At 43.1% G+C, this 25,169-nt stretch overlaps 1 protein-coding gene across 1 annotated transcript in view; it reads right to left on the bottom strand.

Annotated features, from left to right (window-relative positions):
* Positions 1–738: 738 nt before the first annotated feature.
* Positions 739–25,169, bottom strand: part of ZNF521 (zinc finger protein 521) — a 279,598-nt gene continuing 255,167 nt past the window's right edge. The window contains exon 8 of the mRNA XM_047087088.1: positions 739–1,497. Coding sequence (XP_046943044.1) covers positions 1,468–1,497 — 30 coding nt within the window. The 3' untranslated portion in view covers positions 739–1,467. The remainder of the gene's footprint in view (positions 1,498–25,169) is intronic.

Raw genomic sequence — 25,169 nt, 5'->3', positions numbered from 1 at the left:
GACTCAACATGTATCAGGACTCAACTCACCCATGGCCATTCTCTCCTTTCCCCAAACAAAAAGGCTCTGACATTGGAGCTGCTGCTCATTCCCCATTTTGTTGCAGGCCGTGAGGCCAGCTCTCTTCCAGAGGCACCCCATGCCTGTGTCAAGGCCGATGAGCAGGCTGTGTTACTTCCCCTGGCCAGGGGAGCCAAGGCCAGAAGGCGGAGCGATTTGGAGAAGGCCACACCGGGAGTCAGTGCCAGAGCTCGAACCAACAGCCGCCTGGCTCCCTGCTCTGTGCTTTGTCTTCTGAATGAACAAAGCTGCTTCTTAAGTACACATAAGCCAAACTGCCTTTCAAATTGCAGCCATCTACTTCGAGTTCAGATTTGCACAGCATGACATGAATTGGGCTGCAAATTATGCAGAAAACAGCCATCACATCCATCTGTGATGTCAGAATCCTCCAGTACAATGTGACCTGGTAGTATCTGAGGGAGGAGGAGTATATTGGGTCTGATTCTTTCCCGATGCAGTATGATGAATCTCCTCGCGGCTGCCTCTGGCCCAGTGTGAAAAGGTTAAATATGATCGAGGTTGTCCTGTGATATGTTCAAGAGCAGATTTCACCTCCAAGGGTGCAGGCGATTAGATTTTTTTAATGGTAGAGTAACTGGAAAAAGAAAACACACAAATACACTCATACCTAATGGTAAACTGAATTTATTTCCTCTTGGAAAACAATTCCAGTAATCTCCAGGTTCAGACCGCAGAGTAAACATTAATAACAGTAACATACAGGTTAGTTCAACTGATTCAAGAATTTGGCTGTGTGAAATCATTAAGGAAAACCTTGAACACTCAAAGCTTCAAATGTATCCAGGAAAAAAAAAATCTTTGACAGTCTACATAACAACTATTGCATATATAGTGATGCTACCTGTCACATTGCAAGGCTTACAAATATATATACGGGCCTTATCCAGCTGTGGGGTTCTGTTTTGTGAGAACATCTCTTCGTGGTTTGCAAGAATCTTCAGCAATAAAAAATAGTCTTGGATTTAACCGTTGATATACCAAAAGAGAAATTCTAGGCTTAAGTGTAAATAAAAGGAAGTCCAAACATAGTCTCATTTGTAAGTTGTTTTAATCTGTCTTCCTCGAAAATACTTTCTCTTAAGCCGTTTTGCTCACATTTTTTTTTTAAATCCTGCCTGAACAGGGCCCAAGTCCACTTGTCTTTATAAGACCATTTTAGTATCAGACGACATAATACATGTGCAACACTTTATATACAAGGAGTCTATCCGGTGCTCAAAAGTTCAAACACATGAACATCCAACAGTTTGATAATACAAGTTTTATGGTACAATACAATGTTTCTGAATATTATACATTAACAATGAAAGTTTCGTGCAAAGAGTAAAACATGTTCCCTTTTTGTGCCACAAAAGTAATTCTCCTTGAGAGTCGGAACTTGCACTAACTGCTGTGTTGGGTCATCGTATGATTCTGTAAAGGAAAAGAAAAAGGGAAAAAAACACTTAAGCGATCTTATTGTCATCAGACCAAGTAGCTATACGTGCTGGTGGATTGAGAATGACGTGAACTGTGTTTCTGCACGCTGCTGGATAGGTGCTTGCCGGGCCCTGACCCCTCGCTGCTCCCAGTGAGTACCGTGGCGGGGAGAGGCAGGGCCAGCGGCCTGTGGGAGGTGAGATGGTTGGCCCATGCCTTTCCTCTTCTTTGCCTCTGCCAGGCCTTCCCAGAAGACCCTCCCACCTGCCGTCCCTTCTTACCAAAATAAGACCTGCTTTTCAAAGACCAGGATAGTACTGTTTTAACAGTTTTATTTATCTGTGCATTATTTCCATTACAGATGCTTTTGTTCTCATCGCTCTTAGGTGGGAACGTCTTGACAGCAGAGGCTCTATCTGTCCCTGAATATGGCCTGTACAGGCAAGGGCTGCCTGGCCAACAACACACAGAGGGGGCAGGAAGCTTCCCCAGCTCCTCTCCTGGGGGGTGGGCTTGGGGCTGTCACAACATGGCTCAGGAGCACATCATAGCAGCTGCACCCACCCCCAACCCCCGCGGAAGCAGCCTTTGCTGTACTTTGGTTGTCTCCTCTCCATCCACACGGTGCATTCCCTTTCTGAGAGAACAACCTCCTCCTCCACTGGGGGATAGCCCCAGACCAGGGACATTCATTCGGAGCATAAGTCTGCAGAGGGCCTGATTTCCACCTTTCCTCCTCTGCACTGTCCCTGAGCCATGATGTCCCATCTCTGAGCTTACACACCCTCCCCTGACACATCTCTTCTGCTCAGAACCTTGACGTCTAGCTCGAGATACAACCACTTCCATGCTCCTCTCATCTAAAACCAATTTCTCCCTCCTCTGATCTCCTCCTGCATTTGCAGCGCTCATAGAGTACATATCTGAGGTCTTGTCTTTGGTTATTTGTAGGCCTGGCTCTCTCCCTGTGTCAGAAATTCTGGTATTCATTCATTCATTCATTCCTTCACAAACATCTGTTGAACACTTGTATCACCACCTGGCACAGCCCACAGCATTGCAGTCATTGTAAAGACGCGGCCAAGTGAATGACTAGCTAGCCAAGGGCTACTGAAGGGAATGGGATGGTCCCTGCCTTTGTGCCTTCCAAGTGCTCACAGTCTAAAGAAGAAAGTCGCACGGGCACAAGATGGCAGAGCTATATGGAAGAACTGTATCAGAAATGAACACAGAAATGCCATGATCACACCTAATATTGCTTAGCCTTTGGAGTAACGTGTGTAACGTGACATTTGAGTTGATGCTGGAAACATGAAAGGACATTGGGGAGGACACTCTGGGCCACGAGGCTCCCATAACTGAAGGCAATGAAGCGAGAATACACAAGGTATGTTCGTGGACCTGTCGTTCAGATTGGATGGAGTCTCCTACAGTGTCCTGAACCAAGAGTACTGATGAGAAGGAAAGTTGGACGGTAGTTGGGGGCCTGGTTACGGAGAGCCTTCTGCACCTTGCTAAGGAGTTCAGGCTGGGTCGTGGAGGTGAACAGGTGCTATGGAAGTTTTTAAAGCAGAGTTTGTAAGCCTTACAGATCTTTGCTATCTCTTCATCCCCCATGATTAGCAAATTGCCTGCTCTGTGAATACTACTGAATGACCAGACGCTTGCCCGGTGGGGGCCCAGAGCACCAGGCTTCCCCTTCTCCATTTCAAACTTAGTGCATTTTTAAAGCCTGGCAACCAGTAATGACGAGGAACCTTATTTCACTCTCCCTTATTGAAAGCATACCTATTGTTATTAATGCAGTGGAAGATAAGCCTGGATCTTTTTTCCTACTTAGTAGCACTAGCCTAACAGTGCATACAGGAACAGATCATTTTTATGCCAAGCCTTTTTTTCTTTGTATTGATTCTAAATACTTCTGAAAATTATTTTTCACCAATAGGTAGACAGAAAGAGTAATCAAAATACCGAGGAGACTAAAAAACTTTCCTATTTCCTTAAAAATGAACACAGTGATGATCAGAGTTTATAAACAATACAAAAGTTCTTATGTTCAAAATACCCTATCTAAGCCTTTTGTTGTCTCAAAGGGTCAAGTCTGATCGGGTTTTTCATTTATGACAAAAGTTACCTAAATGATAGGACACCGATGGGCAATGGATTTTTTTTAAACCAAAGTTAAACAAACAAATTGAATAACATTAGTTTTAAATGTTTAAGTGCTTACAAGAGACATTCCATATTTGATAGGATTCTGGAGGTTAATAAAGGAAGATATATTGCAATCACTCCAGTGTTTTGGTACGTGCCTCTATTCAGATACTGCAAGACGAAACCTAACATGAATTGGCTGTAACAGTTGGCAATAGTTGTGTCTCAGATGCTTTCATCCTAAACCAAAGCCATAGAAGCCTCTTCAGAGGTGCAGAGAAATGAACAAATACATGTGAATTACTTATTACAACAGACTGAAGTTGCTGCTATAAAGGATTTATGCTTTTCATATGACCAGAGAAGAAGATAGATCATTTGAGAGAAAGACAAGATTACGGCTTGGGAAATTCAAGCTTACACAAAAATAAAGAGCCCTAATACAAATAATGTGTAACTGGGAAATCTGGCACGGGACGGTAAAGGCAGCAAGTTCTCTTGGTGTAGAGATGCCTGCATATGATTGACATTAGTTATTGTCATTTTTTTCCTTCCCTTTTTTTTTTTTTGGCTCCCGCTCAACTGAGGGTGAAGTTAAGACAGGCTCCCGTAGTCCCGTGTCCACCACTAGTAGTGACTGTCAGGATGGGAAGTGGGAATTCTGGTAGGCAGTCTTGGGTAAGGCATATTTGCACTGAAAACAAAAGAAACACAGTCCTCAAAGGCTTTCCCCCACCACCTTCAAGGAACCCTGGGCCGTGTCTGTCCCCTCACCCCTACGCTTTATTCTGAGTCACTGAAGATAGAAATGGCCCAATTTCATTTTCTGAAGGAAGGAATGGGTGTCTGAACTGCATAGGTTGGGCTGACTTTAAGGACTGGAGAAAAAAGGCTCAGAGTGTGAGTCTCCAGACTTCACTGAAGATCCTGTGTTAAGAGAAACAAGAAGTTGCTTCATGGGAGCCTTCTTTTTATTTATTTATTAACGTTTTTTAAGTTTATTTATCTTGAGAGAGACAGAGACAGTGTGAGTGGGGGAGGGGCAGAGAGAGAGGGAGAGGGACAGAATGCCCAGCAGGCTCCACGCTGAGCGTGACGCAGAGCTCGAACCCACGGAACAGTGAGATAGATCATGACCTGAGCCGTTATCAAGAGTTGGATGCTTAACTGCCTGAGCCACCCAGGTGCCCCGAATTTTTTTAAGATCAGTGACACGGTTTCTTTAGAAAGGGAGAACCGGGAACAAGTGGGAAAGATGAACAGTGGGCAAGAGAGGCACTAAGCAGGAAGAGACGGCGGGCCACGGGCCCGGCTCCCTCTTGCTCTGGCTCCGTCCAGGACACTGGTCCCGAGTCGCGGCGGTACAACCGTGGATGCCCAGCAAGGAGGCTGTCAGCAAGCAGCCTTCTTCCACCTGAGAGTTTCGCGCTCTTTGGGTCCAGAGGAAACACTACACTCGAACAAAGCAGTGGGTCGTATCACTGCTTTTACACAGCAATTTACGGTCCCCAAAGTACTTTAATGCAATGACAGTTTATGGGGAAAAAGATCTGTTCCGATGAAGGGAAAGCGTTTTACATAATCGAGGAGAACACCAGCGCAAAGCGACGGGGGCATGTGAGGGGGTGACGACAGAAAAGGAAGTAGGAAGAGAAGAAAACTTCTGAAATCCCACAGAGAGCCATATTCTACTCTGCAAAAAGCCATCTCTTGGAGACCCCATGTCTAAGTAACTGAAAATTGCAAACCATTAATCCCAGTTATGAACAGTTGTTTTACACGAGGGGGGTTTGTGTTAAGGAAAAAAAAACCCCAAAAAACAAAAACAAAAACCAAATCCACAGCACACCTTAAAGTTTAAAAGAAGATCCATCTAGGTATGATACCTTAATAGCCAGGTTTCAAAAACCCACTCTCCTTACGGTAAAGGGCCCCATTTGGGAGGAGTGTGGTTTTTTCCCCCCTATAAATGTGAAATTAAACTTGGAAAGCTAAAAACCAGACAAGGACCTTCAAAATTCCCTACTAGCACCGTGCATGCATCTCTTTTAAAATATGAGATGCCTTTCATTTTACAAGACTGGAATTCTCATCTTGGGCTTTGGCACGCTAACAAATGATTAATTCAGCCTCCTCCTTTCTGAGAGCTGACCACATTTACTGGTCAAACGGCTTAATCCTATTTAAAATGCAATCCAAGCAAAATATTTTTAAATAAAAAATAAAACCCCATGATCTCCTGAAACTGTTCACCTTGGCCAAGTTACCCCATTTTCCTGCGATCTTGAGGTGAATCTGAATATTCGCACCAACAACAAGGATGAAGTTAAGCTTTGGAGGAAAGCCCAGGGGGAATCTACCTTCCCAGGGAGGAGAGTTTGAGTGCCCACCCCCAAAAGTTGTGGCCACAGATTGCCCTCACTTGTCCAAAATTTTGGCAGAGGTCACGTCTCGTCTGGCTTTGTAACTCTCTTGTTGCCATCAGTAAAATGTTAAGTAGTGATGGTAATAAAAATAAAAACTGCATTTGAATGGAAGTTTTGTGAGATCTGTTGATTCAAATATGTTAATCATTTTTACCATGACTTGCCTATTTATAGCCCTTTGTCTCAAACAAATTCTGACAAGCTTTTAAAAGTAAGAAAAAGAGCCAGCATGCTATTTGAAAAAGGAATGAAAAAAAAAAAAATAGAAATAACAAGCTTTCCACTAATTCACCATGCCATCAGGATCCTGAATTTAAACGGCAGTTGTATTCAATTTAAATGAGATGTTTTCCAACCAGATGAAATAGGAGGCAATTGTGGCTCTGTAACAATGCAAGGCGGGAAGAAATAAAAGAAATATAAAGATTAAGTGTGGCTGTTTCTTTCAACAGATGGTGACAGCACCATGGCGGCGTGTTGTTTTTTCTTTAGTTGAAGAATGCAAACATCCGTAATCAATCATCACTGATTAACTAATTATATTAGCCTTCCTTTTATCACTAGGGTTGGACCTTTATCTGTAAACACTATGGATAATCTGTATGCTCGTATTTTTCCAGAGGCATATTTCAGCACACATACAGTTACGGGCTGCACACAGAATTCTACATTACCGTCCACCTTTAAGCCCTACTGCTTTTTTTATTTTTTATTTTATTTTTTTTAAACAAAAGCAATTGGTTTCCAACAGGCTGGATAATAAGTCTTTTGACCTGCATTCTTCTTTGACCCATTAAGGTCACCCCTGTGCTCGGGCATATAGCTGACTTAGGAAATGCCTGCAAGTCCTACATTTCATCTCCTGCCCACTCAAAATAAAGCTTTCTTTAAATGTGTCTGTACGGGTCCCTGAAGGCCAAAGAGGCATCCCTGTAGTGGGCAATGGAGGGACAGAAGCTTCTGCCTTTATTAATGAATGCAGACCATTATGAGTCTGGCTGGCTCCTTCCCTGTTCCCAGAAGCATATACTGTACGTGACTTAAAATGCTAGAATATTGACACAAAGCGAGCCGGGCACCCCTAAGGAAAATTACTCCTTGGATATAATGTAGGCTCGTAACAGCTATTAGAGTACAAAATAAAACCCTCCGGGATCAAACTGACATATACCGCATTCCACCTAGTCCTCAAACATTAGAAGAATTTCTTTGTGAAGGCATTCTCAAGGACAGCATTAAACTGACTTTTGTAGCAATCTGCAACAGCTTTTTGGCTCAGAGCTTTTAGTACTAAATCTCTGGTTTGAATCAATACAAGTACTATATCTTCTACATTAATCAATACATTTGGTTCAATACATGTTCTATTAAATTATACTTTCTAATCAAGATTTTTACATTTCCACCCTCTCTCTTTTTCACCCCCAACTTCTTTTGCTAGCGAAATAGTTTTAAAAGTGTAGGCACCTCATGACGACAGGATACTGGGGTTTATTCCCCCCACACGCTAGAGAAAAACTATGGCGAAGGGCAGCCTTTAAACGCCTTAATAAGGTTAATGGGATGTGAATGTAATAAATGAACATTTTCAAAGTCCAAACAACTACAGAAGTACTCAGAGTTTTAAATTAATTAAAACTGAAACTGCTACAGTGCTAGAAGTACCATTAGTAATGTTCTAAAAATTACACGGAAGACCCAAATCATCCAAAAGTACCAATTAGACCCCGTTTTGCCACCCCAGAGTTTCCACTCTCCACAATCCATGTAATTCCTGGCTGGAGAAATTTTGGGTAATTGTGGTTCACGAACCTTACCCAGGAACCCGCAGGAACATATACATGGGTATGTGCAATTTTATAAGATATGGTATATTTTAATGAATAGTCCTTAAAAGATAAATAATATTTCCCAAAGTGTTTTGGGAATCTGAAAACATAAATAGCCATTTTCATAGCCAGGAAAGCTGACTCATAATTTTTACTTTGGTAGAATTTACTAAAATGGGGTCCTACTCTTTTGTTTTGACACAGCAATGGCATTTCAGAAACTGTCATATGCTTTTGCCCCTCTCTTTAATGCCATGAATGTTGCATTTATGATCATGTTTGCACTGACAGAATTTCCCTTTGTATTTTTTCACATGGTAATACCATCGCCATGAACTTACAGAGACACGGGTGCATTTTCTTTTGACATTTAACAGTTCACATGGGCTTGGCCTGACATCTCAAAGCATTTTCTGGATGACACCAAGTCATATTAAAGCAAAATGTGAAAGGGTGTCATCAGAAGTGACCAGAAAAATACAAGATCTTAACGATAGAAAAGGACCATTAGGTTATTTAGTCGGTCCCCTTGCTAGAACAGAATTGTTTTATAAAGTTCGTACTCCAGGCTAATTTTAAGTGGTTCTGGCAATGACGTTTCCATCACATCTCCCATAAGAAATGATTTCACATTCTAGTAAATTTCACTGAATTACATTTTTATTGTTGTTCTTTGAACGTTCATGCTAAATAAGCCTAGAAAAAGATGGTCTGAGATAACCTTGAAGCATGCGGACATTGGCATGTTCATGAGTTTATGTTTAGAAGTCTTGGCCATATATTTGCAGCATTAAGCTCTTCTCTCTCATCCAAAGGAAACCAAAAGACAATCCAAGAAGCCATTTCTTAGTCATTACACAAAATGTGTCACTCAATTGCTTTGTTCTAGAGAGAAGCCTACAAATTAAATAGATTCTAGAAGGCCAGTGGGACTTGCCTTTCAACAGTCAACCCCAACACTATTGACATGTCGGGCTGGACAATTCTTTGCTTGGCGGGGGGTGGGGCGGGGGTTGTCCTCTGCACTGTGGGATGTTCAGCAGCATCTCTGGCCTCTATCAAAAACATGCCTGTTGTCGCAACCATAACTGTCTCTAGACATTGCCACGTATTCCCTGGTGGGGAAAACAATCACCCCCAATTGACGATCACTGTTTTACAGTGTTTTGAAAACACAATGAGTTTGCTGTGCCATGCTTGAGCATGCTGCTTAGCCTTCAGTCCAAGAGGTATCTCCTCCACTAAATTTAAAAACAAACAAAAAGGATAGCAAAAGGGACACATACACTGCATGGGGCTATATCACATACCATCTTCAAATATACTCAATGGGTGAGAGTGGGCGATTGTTGAGAACTTTTGGAAAGGATACGTAATATCCTTTGAGATATATCATAAATGGCATTGCTTGTATGAAGAATCGAGTGTCTCCAAAAATGTCCACTCATTCAGCAATGTGACATCCATGTACCATCAGTGAACAAAGGTAGTACATTTTCGTGGCAATTAATCGATGCCGTTTTAGGAATATTTGCAATCTAACAAAGGATCGGTATTAAACTTAGAATTCATATATAAGGTATGAATAGTTGGACTATCTACTTTGAACAAACAGAAGAGCCGTCATCCTTAATTTGCTGCTCTAGATTTAATAGCAGGCATCAATTATATGTGTAAGTAACGAATACGTCAGAGAACCAAAGAAATGATTTCAGAGCTGGGAGGGTCCTAGCAGCATCTGTTCTGATATCTCATTTTATAAAGAAATTAAGACCCAGAGAGTAGAAGCCAGCTTTCAAGGTCTTCTAGCTATTCCGGTGGCTCAGCTGGCTTTGGGTGTGAAGCAATTGCTGAGTGGCACCAGTTGATGTGTTCTAATCTCTGGGCGGGGCCGGCAGCAGAGATGACGGACACCCACCCCCACGCACTCACCAGCTACAGCGAGGACGGGATGCTACAGGCCACAGAGAAAGGACACCTCACCTCTTGTGAGAGACAGTCGACTTAGTTCTCAGAGGAGTCACACTTGCCTGGTGCTGGAGTGATGAGGAGAAGGTTAGAAGGGAATGACGGGCACCAGAGGGAGAGTAAGCGTGAATCGGGCTGAGAATCGGGGGAGAGGGTGTAGACCATTCAGGACGGGAAGTCATCTGTAGGGCAGGAGACTGTTCAGGCTGGGCAGAGACGTGGGGAGCCCCTTCAAAAAGAGGCTCTTTTCGTTACAGGCGCTCTTTCTCACAACATCAAACCAAGTTGGGAAAGCCTATGGTGGTTAACACTGTCCCAAGAATACCCACCTACTTACCTTAGCCTTGGTCTAGGATGAGTCTTCTCAAGCCTAAGCAAGGACTAATTTTCGAAATAATGCCATGCCCAAATTGCTAATGTAGAACAATTTTCTAGAATTTGGACAGTTAAACATCAGAGAAATAAAACAAGCCACTCTGGCCCACCAGTTTCAAAAGGGCAGCACTGCTGATGGGTCACACATGGGAAACGCTAACATTGTCATAATTTCATTTTTCATTGAAATCTTAGAAAATTTCAGTTGCTAGCTGACCCTTATCCGTTTCACCTACCTGCCAGGCTTACATTTTCCCACTTTGGAACTGGCAATAGCACACAGTATCTACTATGTTAAGGGGGAAAAAAAGGTGCCAAACTGGAAGCCTAGACTAAAAAGAGCACAGCAGCCGCTGGGAAATACAAGTATAAAGTTTATTTTTTAAACAGAACAGTGAGTTGAACTACTTGTTTACATGCAAGGAGCCAAAAGAAAATTTAAATCAAACTATACAAAGCCAGCAAAAGTGAAAGTGAGGCTGAAGCCAAAAGATGCTGCTCGGTTTCTACAAGTGCAGGATCCCAGCGTATTATGGGACAGAAGGCTTTGATAGGCAATACAGTCTAATAAGATATTCAGGGATTAAGTCAGTGCTTCACGGACAGATGTGTCCATGTGCCAGTTGTTGCTAAGCTTTAATTTTTCCCCCTGCAATGTTTAATTTATCACACTGGCGCTTTCTAAACTAGAACATCTGTAAACAAGGTTAAGAATGACCTCCTTCCAATTTTACATCGGTGAACAGTGCCCTTCTCCGTGCTCTAATTTTAGATACCTTAAAGATAAATAAATCTGCGGGAGGAAGAAAAAAAAAAAAGAAGGCTTGTCTGACACTGTAATGTGTTCATCTTGGGCGAATACAAATTTCCTTTCCGCCCGGCTCTTGATGAACACAACCGACTCTTGCTGCCCAACCCATATTCAGGCACCCCCTTCCCAGTCAAACGCAATTAAACAAACTTCTGCTAAATATTTAACAGCCTCGTGTAGTAATTAGCGGCAAATAATGGGAGCTTAAATTGATAATTGCTCAGAACTGTGCTCTTGCCAACACGACAAGTTTCCTGCTCCTCCCTTTTCTCTTAGATTTTGATTCCCGGAAGGTTTTGTTTTTAAAGGACTTAGTGAGATTACCCTTGGTCACGTTACTTGGCCCAAGACCTTGCAGTCAACTTGGGCGAGTTTTGCCATCAGCTGCAAGATTCTACCCGCATCACTTATTTCATTTGTGTTTTTGAAATCCATTGAAATTTAAAGTTACATACCTGAAAGCTGCTGGAACAGGGCATTGATTTAAAAACTGACTGGCAGGCTTAGGATTTAAACTCTGGTCCACTAGATTCAAAAGGTCATCTGATTAGAATGAGAGACGCACAAGGCTTGTAATTTATATTCAAAGGGTAACCTTTGTAGGGAGAAGGAGGGAGCAAGGAAGGACTCTTTCTGCTTTTCCGCTTGATACGGACAAGGATTCCCTTCAACCAAATTCCAACAATTATGAAAAATAGTTTATTGAACTTGGGCAAAAGGCGAAAGAAATGCCACTTCCTTGCAGTGTATTACTTCTTTTATTAAAAACACCGCCACACTCTCTAGGAGGTGAAGTCGTATTAAGAGTAAGTCAAACGCATTATAAATCATTAAGAGTAACAGCAAAAAGTCTTTCCTCATCACAAGCAACCAGATGCTTGTCTACTAGAGCATTTGCTTTAGTACATAAAATGGATAAAACTATAAAAGGACATTTGACTTGCATCATTTACACGATTAAACTGCCTAAGTGTAAGCGTGGATGTGCACATCCACGCCAGAGTTGGATGTTGGCGTGAGCATGTGCCGTGTGTGTGTGTGGGGGGGGGGATGTTACATCCGTGCATGGGTTCTACAAGGTAAAATCCCTGGTGTTTGCCTCTGATCTTTCTGTCCCTCACTGCTCATATATTCCTCCATGGAGAATGCAATTAGAAGAAGCCCAAAGTAGCCTTGCTTTAAATTCTTTTTTTTTTTTTAAGTTTACTTATTTATTTTGAGAGAGAGCACATGCACACGAGCAGGGGAAGGGCAGAGAGAGAGGAGGAGAGAGAGAATCTCAAGCAGGCTCCACACCGTCAGCACAGAGCCCGATGTGGGGCTCGAATTCATGAACCGCGAGATCATGACCTGAGCTGAAATCAAGAGTCAGACACTTAACTGACTGAGCCCCCCAGGCGCCCCTGCCCTTGTTTTAAATTCTAAGAAAGTCTTTTTAACATGCAAGTATTTCACAAATTCAAGTCTATTTGGGTGTCCCTCACTTTAAAGTAAAACAAAAACAACCCAAAAACTCTGGTTTGGAGAGAGGAGAAATAATGTCACACTCGAGGTGGGTGCTTGTTTTCTTGCTCGCTCTTTCCTCTCCTTTTTCCTCTGTGTGTTTTTGTGTACTGTAGAAAGTTTCCAGTCCCCTTTCTCTAATAATCTCCTGCCTCCTCATTCCCTGAAATCACCCCTGTTTATTAGCCAGTTCACACAGGCAGGCACGAAGAGAGGAAATCGGGAATGCTTAATTCACTGAGCCTCGTCAGGTCTTCAGGTTTATTCGTATTTTCTCCTGTCCATCATCTACTCTTGTCTCGGGATCTTTCGGGCCTTACAATGGCGGAGCTTTCCCCAGCTTTCCATCCGGCCAAGAAGAGCTTCCGTTTCCTTCAGAAACCCCCACATTAAACTCCCATTCTCCTCCCACGTCCTGGGCACCTTTTCTGGAACTGCTTCCAGGTCTCTGCGGGACAGTTTCCTCCCCTCTCAGGGTGCACAGAGCTTCTAGAAGGACAGCCTCTTGTTCCCCCCACACAAAGATGTGCTGTAACTATGGTGAGAGCAATCTATAACCCTCCCGTCCTTATATAATTTGCTACTCCAAGTTAATTTTAATTCATTACAATAAAGCAATATAATTAAAAAAATAACTCTTTAAAGTGAAGTATTTAACATGATCCTGGAAGAAAGACAGCTCTAACAGAGGGCCAGGCAGCAGGCACGGTGCACACTCATGCAAATTCAAAGGTGAGCTGTAAACCAGTACATGCAGCAACACTGCTATGCATAAAGGGCCTGGCAACGGGAGGCCTCATTCTAATCAGTCCTCAAAGGAACCTGCCATACAGAAGTGGCACTTATTCTAATTTAAAGCCCTCATGCTTTGCTTCAGTGTTGCAAAATTTATAAAAGAATAACTTCATTAAACCGCCTGGCACTTCAAACACAAATGCAAACCAGCCACAACACAGAAGGAGCTGGACAAGAGGAAGAGAAATATTCCCAGAGAGTTGTTAACTCGGATATTAAAATGAAGTCTGCGTTTGGGCGCTTCTCTCGCTGATGACCGGGTTTGACGCGCAACTTTCCCTCAGCAAGGAGTGCTGCCACACGGCTCTTTACTTCTGTCATGAGGCCTGTTACTCCTCTGAGTCTGCCTAATAACACTGGAAATCATTCAAAGCGGTTCGGCAAGCCACATCACATGCAGAAATACGTCTGGCAGTACATAAATGAGCGCTATTCAATGTCCCTTTCCTGGTCTGCAGAGAGGAGACTGATTCTGAATACACACTATTATAGTTTCCATTCGCCAGGGTATATATTTCAGACTCTCCTAAGTTGTTGAAAAACTAATGTAAAAAAAAAATTTCCCCCCCTTAACCTCCGTCTTCAAGAAAGAAAGCAGTAATAAGGGCTAAGTAGAAACAATCTGCCCAACCCATGCCCAGCACTGGAGAAAAGTTATTGTCACATCCTAAAACACACGCTTTCAAGGAAAATTCTGTTTCTCCCTGGAATCAAAGAATCAAAGACATGCTACAGTAAAATAACTTCAGGCTAGATTTCTAAGCTACAATGCAGTTTGTGTCAGAACACACATCATTTCGTGCTGTCAGCGTATTTCTCCAAATCATTTCATTTATTTATTTTGGGGGGGGGGATGCAATGCAAAGACAAAGCTAGAAGCCTGTTGAAAAACTCCAACCCTCTGAGACAGTGCGTGTCACATACAAACTGTATTATGCTCTGAGATCTTGAGAGATCCCAGTAATAAAGGGCCCCTCTCCCGTTCGGTGTTTCTCAATACCCGCATCCAAATTTGGGCTGAGATTCTGTGACAATGAGAATAGAGCAAGCATTCGAACCTCTTGAAAATGATAACCCATGGATGGAGAAGAGGTAATGACCTCAGGGTAAATCCCTGGAGGCGAATCTCTCCAAAGGTGCATAACAGAAGACGTTTATTCCAGCTACCTTTCAGAACTGGGCGGTGGGGTCTTGTTCTTGTTATTGGATACTCATGCCGGCGGAGCAGCGGACAGATGGACACCATGGATGTGAACACTGGTGATCGCCAAAACCAAAAAAGCCCCAAAACCAAAAAACAACAACAATGCAGTGTCATGTGATTCAGTTCATCCCTAGGATAAACAAATACTGAAGTTAATGCTCTACATCTTTAGGAAGATGTTTTACAGTGCCGAAGGCTCTTTTCCATTCACATAAGGCAATATAGCGGTGAAGGTAGGTTTCTATTATTTTTCTTCTCCATGAATAAAATAGGGCTAATCAGATGGAATGAATGAGCTAATTCAATTACAGGCAGCCTTTACTGTGCAATAAAATATGGATTATTGATCTTGTGGAGTTGGCAACGCATGATGCAAATTCAGTGCATGGGACCTGAAGATGGGAGTTTGACTGTTCTTATTCATGATAAAACCAGCGAAACAACGCTAACTAATTAAACCCAGTGCTTCAAAAGGGGACGGATGAGAGGTCACCTTACAGGGCTGGAACAGGAGACTGAGGAGACCCTGTTAGCAAGGGAGCCATCCCTTGTTAGATTCCTACAACGAAGGAAGGGGGCATGGCTGGGCTCCTCAGGCCCATCTGTGGAGAGGAAAGCGAAAACTTGTTGGGTGGACTGAAATTTACTTGATAGGCACCTTGCTACAAATCCAATTTGGTCCCGTCCTAAGAACGAATGTATTGTTGCAGCTTTGCACTCGTTTGAAATACAGCGCCGGACTGTTTTAGCAGAATCCTTTGGTCCTTTATCTCTTAAAAAAAAAATGCTATAATCAACGCTGTTAGAAAGAAAGCAGCTCTGAGTATGAGGGTCACGTGGAAAGGAAAGCGTATGCAGTCAACACTAAAGGGAAAAAAGAAGGTGAGCTCTGATATTCGATGTATATTTACACACCTCAGTTCTGCTTTCCCATTTCCCCTTATAAATCTGCCCCCAGATACTGTGGCCTGCTGATTGCTGTTTGTACTCTGCTACAGAGCGCACACCAGACTGTCTCTGTATTCCTTATAAACTTCTCCCTGCCTTCCCTGCAAAGCTGGCATTCTTCCTTTTGACCAGGTTCATCCAGTCTACCTTTCTACGGACCCGAGCCCGCCCACCTCCCCCCCCCGCCCGCCGCAGCACAGAAATATGCTCTTTTCTCCCCTAATTTTTCTTTTTGAAGAGTCAAAATGGGTTCCGTGTTTTGGTAGGCATCCCTCCAAAGCATAGGTAAGCGTACATGTGGCATGTTTTCGAAAAAGACTCCGGCGGAAGGGAGGAATCAGAGATGCTAAACAACGCCGCGCAAAGTTGCAGACTGTTCGGCTACAGTCCAGAAAATGAATCCAATTTTTCATTCTGTCGTTATAAATATTTCATCGCAAATGGTACTGATTTTCTGCAACTGTGGTTAAGCAAAGGGCCTCTGTGTGAATATTTAAGAAAAAAAAAAAAAGAGGAGGAAGACAACGAAGAAGAAGGAGGGGGAATGGAAGATTAGCCACCAATTAATTTCTTACTTTAAATGTAAAAGATTCTGGGAGAAATTCAACAGTGATGTAGTGTGTGACTCAAAGAAGGAGAAGAAAAAAAACATTTACTCTGCTCTTCTTCTGACAGTTTCTCATAAAATATCTGCAGCCCATCTATCTTTTAGTACTCCAGGCTCCTCTGGAGAGCAGAAAATGGTGGTTTAAAGCTCACTTCAGTGCCAGTCTGCGGGAGATTGCTTTCCACAGGACCCCCGCTGATGGAGGCCTAGGGGAAGAGGCCCAGGAGTTATTCAATCAGCCCGAGACTCTGGGGCGGCTGGGGGTCCTTTGAGGGCTGATTATAAAGCTGCCCTCCTGTTGCCTGCCTCGGAACAGAATGAAATGAGCAGCCTCTTGCTGAGCAGATACTGCAAGAAGGAATTTCACCTGTCATGGAGTTTGTCAGAATTTCAGGATTTATCTTGGTGCAAAATTAATAAAATACCAACCAGGATTTCAGGCTGACTACTCAGCTGTGTCATCTCAAAGTGATCTTTCACCCAGGAAAACCTGGACAGTGAGTACAGCCACTCTTGCCTTACTTTCCCTTCGGAGGGTGAGCGAGACGATGTAATACCACCCAGACATCGGGATGAGATTTTGAACCAATTACACACAAGGCCGAATTACGTGTGGGTGCTACTGTCTTAATGTGTGACCTCTCACCCCGCTGCTGTAGTTCTAAAGCCTCTTTGGAATAAGCCCAAGTCTGAGGCATAAAAAGGCCATTTCTGCAGCTTATAACACAGTAGGTCCCCTATGGCATCACATCTGTTAAATTCATACACTGGTATTTCAGGCCTGAATTTGATTTATCTTTTAAAAAGGAGTACGAACAACAGACGATGTTAAGAGCACAGATTGTGAAACATTACAAATTAATCCTGGGTCGGCCGTGAACCGGGAGGGGCAGTATCATCTTTCGTTTTAACAGGCTGTGCCCTCCTGTTCGGTCACCCTCTGGGCTCCCCGCAGAGTGTGGGAGTGGGGAGTGGGGCGGGAGGCCCCCTGAGGGGATGGGACAGGCAGGGAACAAGTCTCCCTGCCAGCTCTGGGGCTCTGGGCTGCAGCCAGTTTTGGAGCTGGGCGTCTCTGCTCATTCTACTTCAGAAGGTGGCTTGCGCCACGCAGATCACCAGAGTATGTAAGAGGGGTTCTGCGAAGCCCGGGGTTAGGGCATTTTGAGCAGAGGCTTGTGGAGCCCCGAGGCAATTAGCTCTGGTCCTCAGAGTGGGGGGGGCGTCACATTGCAGATGGGGCAGCATGTGGGGGACCGGGTTGGCGCTCACGCCACCGGCTGACCTGAGCCATGGGACAGAGGGCATGCACATTTCTCAGATCCAACTCTGGACTCTGAACTCAGGTTCAGGACGGACGTGACTCCAATCGCCACGCACACCTTGTCTGCTGTCCCCGGCCTCCTGTTGCGCTCAGACCATGGGTGCCCCTTACTAATCGGCGATTGGCAGCACATCCCCGGCTCCCAGAGTCAGCGATTGGTTTAAGGCCATTGCCGCCTGTCCGTGTTCTACGTGAGACATTAAACGACACCGTAATGCGTCCCTTCCAGCTCTTCTCCTAGTTCCAGGACAGTCCCGTTTTGGAGCGCCACCTTTAACAAAGCAGTAGTGGCCCGACAACGTTTCCGAGATCTCAGGAAAAAGTGAGAAAGAGAGAGGGAAAGCTTGCAAGCGAAGGCACAGATGGTGGGCGGAGACGCAGGGTGCTCTCAGCAGGCTTCAGTGGAGATGCATTAACTCCACAGAGGGATGAGGGCTTCCCACCAGTACCATCATGAATTATAACTGAGTATGGGAGTGAGGTCTTAGCGCCTGGCTCACAGCAAATAGACTGTTCTAGTTTCCTGCCCAATCACCTTTCACCCTTATAAACTCAAAGCACAGCAAAGCTCACTGCTGCTATTTAATGGTATCCCGGTAGCCTTTTATGTGTCTAGAAGGCACACAAACTTAGCAGATGTGCCCAGTGGTGTAAGTCAGATAATTACAAAATTAAGTTTTGGCGATGTCAGAAAAGGAAACCTTTCACGGGTGATTCGAGTTTCCAGTGAGAGGTGGTCTTCTGTCAGCCGGGGAACGGAATCAAAGCAGGAGGGGGCGGGCGCGAAAGAAAGATGCCCACCTCTCAGACACCCTGAGTACCCGGGAAGAGCCTCCCTTTCGAGCACTTTCTCCTCCCCTTACGGGAAGGCAGTTCCTGCCCAGTTGGTTAGTTCTCCCACTCGCGCATTCGATGAAGTTATCAATGAAGGAGGTCTGTTATTTTAGGCAGTTTAAAATTTCACCGCTTTTAAAGGACTCGTTTACCCTGCCTTTCACTCCCGTTTAAAGCCTTGGAGTTGCTGTTCTAAATGACAGCACCGCGAGCGAGCACTGCTTTTAAGCACTATTCATCTCACCCGCCACATCTCAGGCTTTTACAGAACACTGCTCTCTCTCTCCAATAAGGGGAACTTACTCTTTCATAGCTGCAGGGCAGAGCCTGTTCCGAGCTGTAGATTCGCTGCAAATATAACAATAAAGGATACAAATGTGAATTCCTCTTAAAATACACGCTTGGCTCTGAAGCTGCCTTGCCTTAGCAAACTCGATCAAGAGCAGCCTATCAATCTTTCTCCAAATGCACAGCAACAGCTCATTTCGCGCGGCTGTCCGATGGATCGCCACATCGATGGATCAGAAGGCGCGGGAATGAATTCTTTGCTCATTTCAGGGGATTTATAGTTGAAGTCCATGATTACCATCTCTCTTTCTCTAATTGTCACAACAGTTGGATATGGGGGTGGTGTTTTCCAATAGTCGGGTAAAAGTTTGTAAACACAAAGGCTCTATTCTTGGCATTTTGTCTCCGCTAATGTGAGGAAGCTGATCCGTGTGTGGAGCAAACATCTAAAATAGGAACATATGTGGGAATTTAACGTGCCTCTCCGGATTGCAGAATGTTCTAGAAATTTGGATTTCCAGGTCTCTCCAAAGGATCTGACTGCAAACGTGGTGAGACAGAGCTCTGTCTTTACAGGACAATCATGCCCGCAGTTTCTCGTTCCTAAAGGAGGCAGATCTTCTGGCGCTGCGGCAGCAGGCTGTCTTGGCGACATACAAGGTGGCAGGGCCAGCAAAGCCCAGCCAAGGCAGAATGTGGCAGAGGTGATGAACATTTCCAGGGGGTGGGGAGGGAGGGGGCTGTGGAAGTGGCCACAGTGCTCTTCAGTACACCCTAGCTGGATGCTCCATAAAGTCGCACTGATGGCAGTTCGGAGATGGCCATCTGTCGTCAACTCTGGGCCAGACAAAAAAATAATGTAATGGCAGATCGCTAACAACAGGGCTGTTGGAGGAGGGAATGACTCCTAGAACGAGGAGGTGGTGCTCCATCTTTTAATAGCGAAAACCAGCCATCGATATGAACATCAAGAAATTAATGGATGGAGAATTTTTAAAAACTGAGCTGGGGTGTTGTAGAGACGACTCGGATGTAAATAAAGTGGCTTTGGCTTATTGCTGTCACCTCTGCTGCCCCTACTTCGGTCATATTAACCACTTGATTCTTGAGCATTTGACTAGCAGGACACATGGTGAAGCAGTGAGGGCCAAATTTAGAAAAAGGTGAGCCCACGTTGTGCCTCCAAGCATGCACACGCAGATTAGGCATTTATTGGTACAAAACGGGTAATTGAAAATGCATTTACTCATTTAGTCCAAATGAGTTCATTGTGACAATCATGCTTCTCTATCTTTCCGTACGCTTGCTTAATTTCTAGAAGCAGTTTTATAAAAGAGCAAAATAAAGCTACCTCGTCTTTAGATGCATTGTGAATGCTATAAAATTTTAAACTCCCTTCTTTGCTCAAGAAAAACCTTAGCTTTGTGCTACTGCATAGATGATAGGAAGAGAGAGGGGGTGGGGAAGGGGGAAGGGAGGGACGGAGGGAGGGAAGGAGGGAGAGAGAGGGAGAGGGAGAGAGAATGAATAACAGTCAAACTGAGGTTAGCTGTGTCCTATTTCTTTGTCCTATATGATTAACTTTCTGCCTTCAATGGTAAGGCCAATCAATCCTGATTGAATTATCCAATATTAACAGCTGAAAGTGATCAAAAGTAATGGTGAAAACATAGCACCAATCAATAAATCAATGCAAATGATTCAGTTCCTGGAGATTCGATCAAATAAAAGAGATAGATCAACTTAACCACTGAGCAAATTAAGTGGAAGTTGGTGTAGCACCAATTTACTTCAAAAGCCCCGCAGGCCCACAAAGCAGAGAAATGAGGTGGTGGAGAAACAGACCAGTTCCAGACCCACATGCTCACTTGACACAATTTATGCTCCTGAGATCCCTGAGGCTATGTGGTGTGTTTAGGGGCTGTGATTTCAGCCCCAAGAACAAGAGACACACAGAGGTCCAAAGGATCTGAGGAACTGGAGAGCTTAGGTACCAGGAAGCATGAACCACCCAGGAAGAGGCAGGAAGTACGCCCCCCACATCAGCTGTCCTCCCAGAGGACCACTCTGGAGCCCAGCGCTGGAGTCCACCCAGACACGGTAACGGGCAAATCTTCCAGTCTGGGGTTCCTAAAGGAAGGCCGTACGATGAGAAGCAAGGCAGGACAGGGTGTTGAGTCTTGGAGTGGGGATAGTGAAAGCAATCTCAAACTCCATTAGAAATAAAAACAGGACAACTGAAAAATACAGAACGGTTTGTGAGGAGTATCCGGGGCAAAATAGTTTTAGGGCACTTCTTACAGCTTTAAACGCACACTTTTCCATTCTTCCTGTTTGCAATAGAGGATCGGCCTTACTCAGAGAAAAATATGACAACGAGCTAGAGCAAACCCTCACCCCCCCCCCCCCGCCACATCACATCCAGACCCCACCTTGTCTTTGACGGAGGGAGCAAGATAAAACTTTTGTTTCTGCTACATGTCCTTCATTTGAGGTATATGGAGAGAAGGGTCAGGTTGTTTTGAAACACATTTCTGAAAGCAAACGTAAATGTTTTGTTTTACGGTTATATGCTAAAAGGAAAAAGGGAAAGAAAAAAGCCCAAGATTCTTTAATCCCGTGAAAAAGATGAATGTTTAAAAATGAGAATTTTTACCTGGAAACCAATTAACATGAAACTATGTCAAGGTATGATTAACTGGGAAATTATTCTCGTAGAACTAGAGCAGAGAACTAAGGAAAATTCTGATGTGTTTGAGGTAGACATTTTATTTCTGAGTGATGATGACTCCCGATTAGGTTTACTTAGGTCAGCACTAGCGAGCAGGGAGAGAGGGTCAGGGGGCCAATGTCCGCCCAGTGCCTGTCTTCCTCCACACCCTGCACGGAGTGTTCTGTGTCGCCTACTCAGCTGCACTCTCACCACAATCCTGAGAGTTAGGTGTGAGGCCTTGTTGTTGCCTATGGGCCCATTGTACAGATGATAAAACTGAAGCACACAGTCAATAATAGCTTGTAAGTGACGGTGACCCTGTCAATCAAACTCTGGTGATTTTTCTCCGTAACTCATGCTTTTTCCCTTGTACTAAGCTGCCTATAGGGAATTGGTAGCAAATTAAAACAAATGAAAAAAAAAAAACTAATGAAAACTATTTTTTAAACTACTAACCGCTGGAGACTTTATGGGTGGCTAAGTCCCCCATAATCACAGATATCAGAATCATTTCCATCCTTCAGAACCAGCTTGAACACCTCCCACATGAGGTCTTTCTTGAGTCTCCCAGCTGGAGAATAAGCATCTTCTTTTGGAATACTTATAACCATTGACTACATATTAGCTCATATAATGTTTAATCATCTGCATTGTCTTATCTTTTCTAGGAGACTATAAATGTGATATATTTCTAATTATTTTTTATATGTCATAGAGTGATTGGGACCATGGTCGATTTAAAATGATGACGTGGTAATTTTACAAATATTTGAATTAATAAATATGCTCCTTAATTAACAATGGCACTGGGACAATAGTAGTAAATAGCATAGGGCTTGTGATTTTGACTATGACTCCTAAATGTCTCATCACGTATTATTTAATAACTTGAGACACAGATTTGTATTAAATTGATTAAAAGCCTAGTTTAAGGAAACAGCTAAGTTAGCAAGTGACCCAGTGACTGGCTCAGCAGCCACATGGCCACGCTGTACTGTTGTCTTTTACAGCCCATCCTATGTGCGCTGCATCATTTTCTTTCAGAAATATGACCGTAAAACTTGAGCACCAGTTAAGCTGCGGTGTGAAAAAAAGGCATCCAGATGAGGTGATCTGGTGGGAAAGAGGAGAAAAACAGCTGAAGAGACAATTACATACTGAAAAAGAAGTGATACCCGAAAATCATGGTGTATCCCTCAGAATGTCAGCTGCATTTTGAATGTGGAAAACACTGCCTTCGTGAGCTTAAGGAGGGAAGGGCTGCGTATCAAAATAACTTTTGATTCAAAAGGAATTCAAATACCAGAATCTCAGAGCCTGAAGTTCACCCAGGCCAATTCCGTCTCTGCCTCCTGCTGAAATTCCCTCAACATTCATTCCATTCGTAACACGGTGCCTGATGGAACTTTCTACGAGACACGTTGGAAGGGAATGATTTGATCACTGCTATTGAATTGTAGCTTGTCTAGAGGCACCAATTAAACAGTAATTAGTATATTGAAAGAAAGTGGCCTATTCAGCAGCATTTTTACAAACACACCACTTGCTCACACCTGTATAAACCACTTTGGATACAAATATGCATTGTAGGATATTATTCTTGGACCAGACCATCCCTCGCTCAAAGCAGCTTCCTTAAGTGCTGCAGAAAAAGTTGTGAGGTCTATTAGGAAAACATGTGAAACATTCAATATATTCATTTGCTTTTAAAATAACAAAATGTTCATTTAGTTCCAATAATACACTTTTATTCCAAAGCACATCTTCCCTACTGGCATGCAAGATACGAATAGATTAGAATTGCTTGCAAAAGTGAGGGAAAACTCTACCAAAGAAGAAAGACTACCTTGCCAATAATTGCACATTATATATCTCTAAACTGGAATGAATACTTTCGGTAAGAAAGGTTTAGGGGTCATGTGAAGAGTATAGCTTCCATACTGGCAAAAGGTGTGTCTTAGATTGTTCCATAGAAGTAGAGGTTTTGTCTCATTTAATTCTAAAAGGAATTGTGGTCTGTGATGTCCAAAAGATGATGTCTGAATCATTGGTGTCCTGAAGATGGACAGTGCATAATAAGGAATTATCTGAGTTCTGACTGGCGTTGTAGGCAAATATCAATAAAAATAACATACTCCCGTGTGTGTGTGTGTGCGTGTGTGCGTGTGTGTGTGTGTGTTGGGTATATAATTTTATACCCAACAAAGCACTTCTATTTACACACACACAAAAAATGGTTTCACATTTTTAACTGGGCATAAGTAGTGAAAGAAACGTAAATTAATTTTATGCTCATGAAATCATTTATGCACCACACCACTGGAAGACATACCATCGTTATATTATGAGGCAATTTTGAAATGCTCACCCTTGACTTGCCCTAGTATTCTCACTCTGACAGAAGAATCAAATAAACTATATGCTTTCAATCTTCAATTGGATTTCAGTTTGTGGGCGTTTCGTTTCAACAAACAGATGACTTCAAGTGGTATTTTTGATATATGTCAATTTTAAAACTTGCACTTATCTTACTTACCACAGTGTGAACTACAGTGAGCTGATAAAATGGCTTCATTTGTCATTTTTCTATTCTTATTATTTTGGTTACCGATCTTATTTTCTATTGTTACCTTAATTTCAGTCAATTTTCCCCTTCCTTCTAGAAATTAACAAAACTATTATGGTTTTGGTACACTTACCATGCCCACTTTTCATGCAGGAAATAAAAGAAATCAATCTTTAAAAATTACATTAATTCCATCCTCTAAGCCCAGGTGTAAAGCTAATTTGGGTAATGAAAGCAAATGTACAGGACTGTGAACCCCTGAGGGTAAAGCATAAAAATCCAAATACTCTCAACACGAGAAAAAGTAAAGTTAACTCTGATCCATTTTTCTTAATGTATTGAAACCAAAAGCCACTGTTAGTACTCAGGACTTTAGAAAATAGACTTACATAGATATTTCAGTGATGGTTGATATTAGCTTTGTAAAAATGATCACATACTAACTATAAAAAAAACTTTTATCTAAGGGATGATGTGTATATTGAACCTGGGTATTCATATCAAGACCATGTTTGATTCTGGGTAATGGGATTGGAAAAAGAGCGCTCACAGCTTTGGATTGTGGAATAAGTCTTCTTGTGACCCAGATCACAATCTGAATGAATGAGTCAGGAATATTTTGAGACATGTTTGACCTTCTAAGATCCTAAAGACTCAGGAAGAGTTGTATGTTTTGTATCGTATCTTTCATACCAACAGTTCTCAAAGTGTGGCTCAGGGACTTCTGGGGTCTCCTGGATCCTCTCCTGGGGTCTGTTATGTCAAGACTATTTTCACAGTAGCATTAAGACATCATTTGCCCTTTACACCCTCATCATCTCATGAGCGCAGAGTAGAGTTTCCTACAGGTGACTTGACAAGGGATAAGAGGTGACATCATCTCTCTGACAGCTAGTAGAATCGCAGGTGTGTATATTCTTGTGTTTAAAACTTCTCTCAAGTTTGATTTCTAATACGGAAATATCAATAGATAGTAAGCTGCACAAATCATAGGCCCTTGTGGTCATCGATCATTTTAAGTGTAAAGACATCCTGAGCTCAAGGAGTTTGAAAACCACAGGTCTAGACTAATTGTACAACAGAATGAATACCGTATGTTTCACGAAACCCTAAAGTATACTATAAAAGAAACCTGGAGTCCTGAAGGATGTGGATAATTGCTCAGCTTTGTCTGTGCTATGGAGGGGTACAGGCTACTACGGCCATAGTGTCGGGTTCTTTTAATGAAAGACACCCACCAAAGTCTTACCAACAGGTTAGCTGTATTAGAAATCTACTAATAACAGTACAAAAGTGCAAATTTGTTGCAAACTTTTTTCAAGAA

The sequence above is a fragment of the Lynx rufus genome, unplaced genomic scaffold (assembly GCF_022079265.1).
Source record: "Lynx rufus isolate CCGP_SWC_20201006 ecotype Redwood Valley unplaced genomic scaffold, mLynRuf1.p SCAF_22, whole genome shotgun sequence".
Classification (NCBI taxonomy): domain Eukaryota; kingdom Metazoa; phylum Chordata; class Mammalia; order Carnivora; family Felidae; genus Lynx; species Lynx rufus.
The sequence above is the reverse complement of the archived record's forward strand: the minus strand, read 5'-3'. Positions and strand labels throughout refer to the sequence as shown.